Source organism: Cupressus sempervirens, chromosome 10 (genome assembly GCF_028749045.1).
Source record: "Cupressus sempervirens isolate cs-2001-9-10 chromosome 10, ASM2874904v1, whole genome shotgun sequence".
NCBI classification, from domain to species: domain Eukaryota; kingdom Viridiplantae; phylum Streptophyta; class Pinopsida; order Cupressales; family Cupressaceae; genus Cupressus; species Cupressus sempervirens.
The window spans coordinates 859,423,709-859,434,857 of NC_143127.1; the positions used below are offsets into that span (position 1 = coordinate 859,423,709).

The 11,149-nt window shown below is 35.6% G+C and overlaps 1 protein-coding gene across 9 annotated transcripts; it reads right to left on the reverse strand.

Annotated features, from left to right (window-relative positions):
- Positions 1 to 1,321: 1,321 nt before the first annotated feature.
- On the reverse strand, positions 1,322 to 9,011 carry LOC149536723 (uncharacterized). Of its 9 annotated transcripts, none has more exons than XM_089803530.1 (6): positions 5,035 to 9,011; positions 4,213 to 4,508; positions 3,476 to 3,961; positions 2,126 to 2,178; positions 1,781 to 1,820; positions 1,322 to 1,679 (listed from the first exon to the last, which is right to left on the reverse strand). In XM_089803530.1, exon 1 carries the CDS (start codon positions 8,627 to 8,629, stop codon positions 5,351 to 5,353), a length of 3,279 nt encoding a protein of 1,092 aa, XP_089659656.1. In that variant the 5' UTR covers positions 8,630 to 9,011; the 3' UTR covers positions 1,322 to 1,679; positions 1,781 to 1,820; positions 2,126 to 2,178; positions 3,476 to 3,961; positions 4,213 to 4,508; positions 5,035 to 5,350. The 9 variants fall into 9 exon arrangements, with proteins under 9 accessions (XP_089659656.1, XP_089659655.1, XP_089659658.1 ...); XM_089803529.1 differs by having other exon boundaries at positions 1,781 to 1,858; XM_089803532.1 differs by lacking the exon at positions 2,126 to 2,178 and having other exon boundaries at positions 3,476 to 3,954.
- Between the last annotated feature and the right edge of the window lie 2,138 nt (positions 9,012 to 11,149).

Below are 11,149 nucleotides of genomic sequence, written 5' to 3' on the forward strand. Positions count from 1 at the left end.
AGTCACATTCGCTGATCAATATCTGCTTATCACCTCCAAATTCACAATGCCGTTGAACAAAATTCGCTCTCAACGCTTTTTAAAAACTCCACTTAATGGATCCAGTATAGCCCACAAATCTTTCAAAGTTTTATCTTTGGCGGATGGTATAATTAAGGAATATGCAAAGATAAATCGTTTTAATCTATTGGAAAACTACATAATTGATAGCATTGACTTCTACTAACTACTATCAAATCTAGATTCACATGCACCCTCCACTTTTTGGACAACGTTTTGTTAACAAAGTGTGAGCCACACAATACCCTATATCACTCTTAGACACATAGCCTTTGATCAAGTACTGACCAAATTTCTTAGTGTTTGCTTTACCTCACCCAAGTCTTATATAACAAAAGTGAAATGGAAGATATACCTAAATTTATGTTATAGGGAGACTTTGTATCCATGAACTCTTTACCTAAAACTCCCTATATAACATAGATATAATCTGATGAAGATCTCACTTGACATGGTTTAATCATCAAATAAGATTATGGATTATATCACCACTAACTCACTCTAAACCCTCACATTAATCATTATTTATTTAAAAAATATAAATGTTTGTTGTAGGAGCTACACCCAAAACAATGGCTATAACAGCTTATTCTAAAAAAATTAAGACTTGTGAACAACCCTACTCATACTTCTTCAAAACTATAAATTATTTTTCTTTACTCACACATCGACCAAAGCCAAGATAACATTAACTACAAAATCAATATTTGCTGCTTAGAGTGGTGTTATTGCCTTTTTTATGTTTTCTTGTACAGTAACTATGTTTTAACTATTGAACAAATTTATTTTTCATTTTTCACAAAAGGCAGAGACTCAAGCTCCATCAGAACTTTTGTTGATCATAGTATCAATAAATTCCTCATCTACTTTTCCATTTGCTATTTTAAGTACCCAACACACAATATTAATAAACAGTGAGCTTCCCAACATTTTTCCACCTTTCTTTAGTTTACACAAATCCAAATCTCTTAGCAGCGTACTTCTCCTTGCAATACCCAACTTTCAGAGAACACCGTTACTCAAGGCTTCAATTTTTGCAGCCATCTTGTCTCGTTGTCTTCATCTCAACTCTTCAAGATCTACCATGGGCTCTGCCTCTTCCTCTGCTGATTCATTCAACACTCTCTAGCCATTGGCTCTGAAATTTTCAACTCTCCAGGGTTTTAACCTTGGCTCTAATACCATATTAGAGATTCAGAACAGATCTGAACCATATTAGAGATCTAAACAGAGGCATAACACATTCATTCAAATACAGAGGTAGAGAGAAATATTCATTATATTATATATTATTTGACTATCTCATTTACAAGAGATGCTTTGGATATATATAAAACAAGGTTATAAAGCTGAGTACCAAAACAATAATTCAAAATACAAAACTAGGTGCCAACATATAGAAGCTTTGTTTCCTTTACCATTTGTATTTCACATGCGGTTAACCCGATTGGTTAACAAACCCAACAATTACTTCTGACAACTGAGACAGGTGAAAACTGTGTACAACTAGCAATTTATGCATCTCAGTATTTTCACCCTGACAATATGTACTGGACGAATATATAGCCTTCATATAGAAACGAGAACTTCTTCAAAGCAATAGATCTCCAGATACAGCACTGTGCAACATTGAAATAGAACAATTAAATACAGAAGTTGGTACCATCCACAAAGATGTTGATCAGCAAAAGAAACCACAAAAGGGAGATAGAAAATTTACGCTGTGAAACAAAATGCAAATAAAAGCCATTGAAAGGGATCTGTAAAAACCGAAAAAAAAAAATGCACCATCATTCATCTGCAAAATAAAATAAAATTGAAATGATACTACAGTAAGTAGAGATTGCACACAGATAGTTTTTTTTTTTTTTTCAGCACTAATATTACAAATTACAAGTGAATGATTGCAGCCATTTGCATCTGAGATCTCTGCATTAATTTACATTTACAATTTTGGATATCAGTCACCGAATATTGGCTGACACCTTCACCTGTCTATTAATTAGTTACACAAAAATACAATACATTATGTTTCAATGTTTTTAAGTGGATTAAGAAAATTGACCAATTGCCTGGCTCCTCAAAATATAGCTGCAAATTTTAGGCTTTACCTGTGACCTGCAAGGAGTAACTTTAATTACAAAACTTGGCAAAATATCCTAAAAATTCTCACCTTTCATTTGATACAGCGTGTTTCAAAAGATTAAAGATGTGATATTAGCCAAAATTATATACCAGATATTAACCACCAAAATCTAATGAAAACAAAATGCATGCTCCAGAAAACAATAGTGATTAGAACAAATAGTAACACAGCTAGACTGATATTAAATTGGACATGTAAATCCTTCTGGGCCATGGCCATCAAGGTAAGGAAGATTCTAATAAACAAAATTATCCAACTAGAGGAGAATACAATTAATGAAAACCAAAACCTTTGAACTGTTGATGCTTTTCTAGCCCTAATGCCACTTTATGAGATATTAACCAAGCAAGTAACGGAATCAATTTTGAGAATGTCAAGATTTTAATTTGTTATGCTTATATTGGAACGGCTGATACACTTCCCAAATCACCTAATTTTGGAATGATGCGTTACAAGACCTAAGCTAGAATGTGCAATTTGGCTCGTTACAGTTAAATGTTGAGTATCTAGTTGCCAGTTGGTTGTTGGTTGAGCAGTTGGTCTTATTCACAGTTGTTGGTTGGGCAGTTAATCTTATTCACAGTGAAATGCTCCAAGAAGCCTTGATTATCAAAGGAGAGCTGGCATACGTCTATTAAAAGAATTTTGATTTCAGTACCTGTAAAAAGATGCACTATATACTAGCCACTGGCCACTACTTATGGACTCGAACTAATTTAAATTAAAAAGGGCAGACTAGGACAAAATTTTCAACAGCAACGGAGATAAGAATCACCTGAACGTAAGACACCAACATGCTATGAGTACGAAGGCTATTAATCCCCGCCTCTGAATAATTCATACTTTGACTTTCAAGCTATGTTACCCTGGGTTTCAAGGAAGGGGAATAGATTTCTGGGACAGATATTTTTTCCCCAGAATAGAGGATGGGGACAGCAGTAGTCACAGCTATATAAAATACAATCTGTAGGGAAAATTTATAATTTATAGGGAAATTTAAAATATTCATATGAAAAGATGGATAAAGCATACTTATTATAAAAATGATAGAACCTTAACATGTAATATTTGCATCAAACAATTTAAACTGAGAGTTCACATGAAAATGGATGCCAAACAAATTATCAAAACTCAAACTTTTTTTTTTTTTTGTTTTCGATTAAGTAAAACAGGTTTTTTACAGGATTCTTGAAACCCACCAGTTAACATCAAAATACTACTAAAAGTCCAAAGCTCACAACAAAGTAGCAAAAAAACAACAGGCCCTACCTGGCCACCAGAACTAGACAAAATAAAATCAGCCAAAACCCAGGGTAGAGACAAAAAACCAGGAGCACCAATCAGGGCACCATTTCTTTGACCAGCTCCGCATTCTTCAGCTCCAGCTCTCCCATGGTCTCTGCCTCATCAGTCTTCAAATGACTATCATCCAGAGATGCCTTCTCTTCCCTTTTCCTCTTTTCCGATCTCCTTATTTTGCTCGGGCTCTCAACCTGGAAGAAATCATCTTCATCTGCAGCCCTGGTTTCCTCTTTGTCCTTTTCCTCTTTCCCCTTTTTGCTTTCCCCCATCATCGAGTGCAGCTGAATGATATTGTCATTTAAACCTTCGATTATGTTGAGGCTTTGGTTAGCCGAGCTATGGAGAGAGCTCTCCATCCTTTCTGCTCTTTTTTCAATCTCAGAAACCCTTGCATCCAACTTGCTAATTCTGACATTCCTGTCCCCCCCTTCTGTCCTTTCCTGCCCCTGCATCCTGAACTCAAACATTAATTTTATGAAGCAGCCAGGGGTGAATTTCCGAAAGTTTCCAAATTTCCAAGATGTTCCGTTTCTGGGACAGGTCAAATTATGCTGGAAACGCTTCTCCGGGTAATACTACTTTTAAGTTATATAGCTATAGATTATATAATAGAAAACTTGGAGAATATTATTCAGAAATGGTAATTGCATCAGCATTGACAAAGTATTGATTTTTCCATAAGCTGACATAAAAAAGTCACTCACCAGATTACTGAAACATTAAACAATCTGGAGCACAGCCTTGCTTCTTCAATTGATTCCTCAGTAGATACACTTATTCCAATCTGTTTATTAGCTCATCCAGCATTGAAGATGCAGTGTCAACTTTAATTTCCTTCCAAAAAGAGGCAATCAGAATGCTGACATATTCTAACACCCAGAGTAATGCCAACCATTTTTCCCATCTGTGGAAAAAGAAATTAGTATGTTATGGCATTTCAAACCAAGCCTCTTGTTATTGTCCCATCCAGCATTGAAAAGGCAAGAAAAAATTATTTTCCCTGCAAATAGAGCCAATCAGATTGTCAGAGGTTATGACAGGAATAATGCAAGCCATTTCTACATTTTATAAAAGCCTAATTCCCAAACCTTAAAGTTATAAATCAGCAAAATTCAGACATAAATAAACTCGGCAGACCTAATTTTGATTTGGACTTGTATACTAGGCAAAATTCAGCTAACTAAACAAATATTTAAAATCAAAACTTGGCAAAATGCAGCATCAGATAAGCTTTCGGCATGGACACGCAGAGAGTTCACTGCAAGTTGCATCCTGCAACTAATTAAAACTTGCCACAAGTGAGCAAGTGCACTGGCAGTCCACGATTTTTAGATGTATGCATTGTCCATTCCACTATTCTTGCAATGGCTCTTAATCTAACTAATGTAGGTGACTACATTATCAGTCAATAGTTAGCTATCAGCTTATTTACAAATACCAAGACTGAAGCATAAAATATCATGTCACTACAGCAGGAAGATAAAAACTGTTAACACGTGATGCAGAAGTACTCTCATTTTGCTTACCCTGCACTGGAAAACATCCTTTTGTGAACCAACTCCTCAAACCACTCCAAGTTTTCACTACTTACTTCACAACAACTACCTCTCTAAAAGTTATAATTTGGCCAAAAAACTTTTTTGGGCATGCTCTAACATATTCAGGGCCTCGACCAATCTGCCATCTTTGTCCAGCCCAATAGTTGTACTAAATGCCTCCGTCCTGAGAAGAGGGCCCAACTTCGCCATTCGAAGAAACAGATTTTGACTTAAATCTGTTTTGTCATTCTTGGGAAAAGACATTTATCAAGATAGAATAATCATCTTCTGTCATTCTAGATATTCACCCTGGAGCTTCATATGCTCTGCCCATGTTGTAAAGACCATCAATCAGTGTATTGTGCGCAATGGTGTCTTTTGAAAAACCATTTTGCATCATTTTGGCTACTAATCCAAGAGCTTCATGTACTCTGCCCTCCTTGCGCAAACCATCAATAAGGCTGTTATAAGTAATTATATTTGGAGCATAATCGGCCTGTTTCATCTTGGCTACTAATCTGAGAGCTAAATCCACTCTACTGACCTTGCAAAGACCATCAATTAGGGCACCATATGTAATAATATCTGGAGAATAATGCTCTTGTATCATTTTATCTGCCAATCCAAGAGCTTCATCTACTTTACCTACCCTGCAGAAACCATTAATTAAGGAGGTGTATGTAACAATATCAGGGAAGCAACCATCTTGTGTCAACTTAGCTACTAGTTCAAGAGCTTCATGTACTTTTCTCTCTTTGCAAAGACCATTAATTAGGATATTATATGTAACAATGTCTGGAAAACAATTAACATGCTTCAGTTTACATACTAATCTGACAGCAATATCCGTTCTATTCAACTTGCAAAGGCCATCAATTAGGGTGCTGTATGTCAGAATATCTGGAGAACAACCATCTTGTATCATTTTATTAGCTAGTCCAAGGGCTTCGCTTACTTCACCCACCTTCCAAAGACAATCAATTAAGGTAGTGTACATCACAGTGTCCCAAGAACAGCTACTTTGTATTGTTTTAGCCACTAATCCAAGAGATTCGTGTACTCTGCCCTCCTTGCAGAGACCATTAATCAGGATACTGTATGCAATAATATCTGCAGCACGGTCAGCATCCCTCATTTTAGCTACCATACTGAGAGCTGAGTCCACTGCACCTGCCTTCCAGAGACCATATATTAGGATACTGTATGTAATAATATCAGGTATTAAACCATCTTGCATCATTTTATCTTTCAAGTCAAAAGCTTCATCTACTTTACCCACTTTGCACAGACCATCAATTAGGGTATTATATGTAACAATATCTAGATAAAAACCATCTTGTATCATTTTCGCTACTAATGCGCAAGCATCATGTATCTTATTCTCCTTGCAGAGGCTGCTGATTAGTGTATTATATGTAATAATATCTGGGACAGAGTGAGTAAGTCTCATTTGAGCTACCAATTTAAGTGCTGAATCAACTCTACCCACCTTTACAAGTGCATTTATTTGGGTAGCGTGTGTGATATAGTTTGGATGACAACCATTTTGATTCATTTTATCAGCTACTTCAAGAGCTTTGTTTACATCACCTGCCTTGCAGAGACCGTCAATTAGTGTACTGTAGGTAACATTATCAGGTGCACAACCATTTAGTAGCATTTTATCTGCTAATTCAAGAGCTTCATTTACTTCACCTGCCTTGCACAGACCATGAATCAGAATACTGTATGTAATAACATTAAGAGAACAACCATCTTGTACCATTTTACCCACCAATACAAAAGCTTCATGTACACTATCAACCTTACAGATACCATTAAGTAGGGTATTGTATGTAACAATATTTGGAGAAAAGCCATTGTTCACCATTTTAGCTACCAATCTAAGAGCTTCGTCTATTTTACCCACCTTACAGAGATGATCAATTAGGGAATTGAAGGTAACTACATCTGGATGACAACCACTTTGTATCATTTTTGCTATTAATCCAAGTGCTTCATGTACCCTACTCTCCTTGAAGAAACTACTGATTAAAGTATTATATGTAATAATATCCAGCGCAGATTGTGAATGCATCATCTGAGCTACTAATTTGAAAGTTAAATCCATTCTACCCAACTTGGTAAGACCATGAATGAGGGTTCCATATGTAATATAATTTAGTGAATGGCCATCTCGTTTCATTTTGTCTGCTAAAAGAAGAGCTTCTTCTACTTTGCCCACCTTGCAGAGACCATCAATCAAGGAACTGTATGTAACAGCATTAGGAGAAAAGCCATTTTTTATCATTTTATCTGTTAAACCAAAGGCTGTGTTTATTTTACCTGCTTTGCAGAAGCCATCAATCAGAGTACTGTATGTAATAATGTCCAGAGAACAACCATCTCGTACCATTTTAGCTACTAATTGAAGAGCTTTATCTATTCCGCCCACCTTGCAGAGACCATTAATTAGGGTATTGTATGTAATAATATTTAGAGAACAACCATCTTTTACCATTTTAGCCATTAATCCAACAGCTTCGCCTACCTTCTCTACTTTGCAGAGACCATCAATTAGGGTATTGTAAGTTATAATGCTCAGAGAACAACCATCTTGCATCATTCTTGCTAGCAACCCATAGATTTCATGCACTTTACCCTCCTTGCAAAGACCATGAATTAGGATATTATATGTAATAGTATCAGGAACAAAATCAGCGCACCTCAAATCTTTAAAGAGATGATGAGCTTCCTCGATTAGACCTGAACTGCATAAAGATTTTATCAGTGTATTAAACATTATGACACTTGGAACACATCCCATCTCTTTCATTTCAGATAGAAGCAAAACGATTGTAGCGAGCTGACCCTCATGACCAAGCCTACTCAAGAGAGCATTGAATGGCGCTACGGTGAGGCAAGCCTTTTTACTTCTTGCTAAACGTAAAAGCTTCCAGGCCATGCTTGTTTCTATAAATTCACACAGGACATGAATAAATTGTATACATTGTTTATCGGAACCTTTCTCGATTGTGTGAATTATAATCCCCTGCGCCTCTGGCAATCTATTTTGTTTAAACAAAGCAGCAAATAGCCGAAAGAGAGTAGTATTATTGGGCACGAAGTTGTCTTTCAGAATTTCATGTAACAAGTTAAGAGATTTATCTACATGACCCACACTTAGAAAAACATCTAGCAGACAGTTATATGGATAGACATTCAGAATTGTGTGTGTGTTTTTTACCTCATGGAACACTTGGACAGATTTGTGGACCATTCCCACCGTTCCAAACAAGCTAATGAGGCGTCCAGCTAAGCCAATATCAATTGCACAGCCCTGGCATCTCATGACATTCAGAAGATTTTCTATTTCCTCCAAGTTATTCGGGTTGTTCTTGTGTTGGCTGAGGAGGACGTCCATGATGTTGTGATATGCAGCTGAAGGGGAAGGTACTCCATTACACTGTGTGTAACTCAACCTAAAACAGAAACCCCTTATCGTCATGTTTACATGCCAACTCCACTCAGAGTTGTAATTGTTGATGATCATTTTTGCAAACAAGAGCGAGGGCTGTTTCCACATCAAGAATTTGCTACACATTTAAGTGGTATTACCACTGCCACTTGTATGAAAAGTAATCCTTGTATTGATTGAATGGAATTGTTCATGTTGTCAATGGAGCAGGCGTTTATTTCACCCAACCTTTTGTGAGGAGCATGAAAATCGATGGTAATCTTGAGAATCTGATGAAATACTTCATATGGTATACTATTTTCGCACAGTCAATTGGAAAGCTGTCAGTACCCCTTTCGTGTTGCCTGCTCCTCCCTCGTGTTCCAGCTTGTGAATCTTCACAATTCTGATCCACTTTTATTCGTTTATTTAGGGTTTTGGTTTCCTTCGACTCAGACCGATCGATTGTATTCCGCTTCACTGTTTATGTGTACTGCTAGTTACTGCATTCGGCAGTAGAATTATAGAAATCGATTGTTAACTTTTTTTAGTTTTTGGTTGAAGGCTTAAATAATTTCTCTACATAAGAGATAAGGGTATGATATGATTGATATGATATGATATGATAGATTTTTATGATGTCTATAAGGCTAAAGTAGTCTATGGGACCTACACGATCACTCCCAAGGCAGGAGTGGAACTAATCTAGCTGCAAAGTTTTGTTTAACTTGTCTCTCCTTCATCAAGTTTGATAATCAACGCCGTTGTTCTGTTCACTTGATCTTCCTCTAAAAATGTTATGGAGCATGGAGGTATCACCGTTCTAATTAACGAAACTTGGAGCAGATTTATAAACCTGGAGAAAGAAGATGTAAACAAGTAGTATATATGGATAAAAATAACAGAGAACCAGATTTCTACAATGGTGGTTGTTTGTTACTTCGCCTCAAAAGGCTAAAAAATGTATTAAAAACATAGATTGGATTGAGAAGACCTGTTCGCTGCACTCAAAAAAGACATGGCATCCTTAGCTCTCTAGGGGAAATAATGATAATAAGTGATTTCAACGCTAGAACATCAAACAACCAAACTCTCAATCTTAAGGAGAGTTACAAAGAAAGCAGAGACCCACTCTTTGGTCTCAATCTTGACAGAGTGCCACGTAACAAACTTTGGGATAGAATGGAAGAGTTGGAAGTTCCTAAAGAACTTAGGTCTGAGGTATGATTTATACCTCATCTATACATCAATTGAATATAACTTACAATGCATCAATTGAATATAACTTACATTTTTTTTTTTCATATTTGAAAAATATTTAGTTTATTCTTATTCTTATAGAGATGCAATTTATTTAAGAAATTGTTTAAAAAAAATAAAAAAAAACTTTTTTCTTACAAGTTGTCATTGTGTTGTAGGCTCTTGCTTAACCCACTCTCACATATCTATAATGTATATAAATTTTTAATATATTACTATCTTTTTTGAGATACAACAATAAAATAAGAATAAATATCATTGAATTATCTCATTTTTAATATTTAAATATGTCAATGGGTCCTTGGTCCATTGGTGAGTTGAATGGCTCACAAAGAGCGACATTTTAGTTGTGGCCTTTGCAGGTTGGTAGCTTGTAGGTCTAAAACCTCTTATTACACAACTAATATTATGACCTTTTTAGATTATGTTTAAAATGATTATGTACTCTACAAAATTTGGTTGATTATAGATTTTTATTTATTCATTTTTAAATTTTAAAAAATCATAATTTAATCAATAATAAATAAGGAGAAAATGGTTAATCAATGGGTTACTATGAATTAAAGTCTAGTCGATGGAAGGAGCTCTAGGTAGCCCTTTGGGGTGTTGATGCAATCAAGGGAGGGGATTATTGAACAAGTCAAGAGACAAAGAACTTATTATTTTAATGATGGCGATAATCCATTATTCAATGTTAGAGTCTCTTAGTGGAATAAATCTAAGGAGGTTTGTTGTGCTAAATCTGCTTAGAAGTGAACTGAATTGATGATGTTGTCCCTAAGTGCAACTTTATCTACTTTTTTGTGCCAATAAAGTCATGTCCCATTATCTTGTTGGGAGTGGATTCCTTAGTAGTTAGAAGTAGATAGTATTTCCTTTATAAATAAGGGGTGGTCATTCTTCAGAAAGGTTAGAACCCTCGTACTGGTGTAATCTTGTTTTCAATTTTTCAACTTACTAGTTTATCAAGATACAATCTAGTTCATTGCCATGTTGTAAGGTGTTCAAGATAAATAAAAGGGTGTATCTCTATCTAAGTTAATAATGGAAGAATCACCCAAGGGGGGGCCCACTTGGTGATTGTTCCATATATTTTATTAGTTGGGTAATTGTTATTCATTAGTTAGATTTAATGGTAGCAAGTGACAACTCACTCAACCACTAGAATTTTATTCTATGCTTATTCCTATAAATGAAGCATAATATAGAAGTTCTTAATCTACTTGCTGAGATTATGTTTTTGTTAAGTATATTAGGTTTATTTAAGTTGTTGATGCATTCAGAGTCTTTATGTAATTTCATTTCAGAATGTTACTTTCCAATATTTGTTTTATTTCCTCTTAGAGTAGGTGTGACTTTAGTCACTTCTTAGTCCACAAACAACAAAGCACAATTTCAAGTTTCATA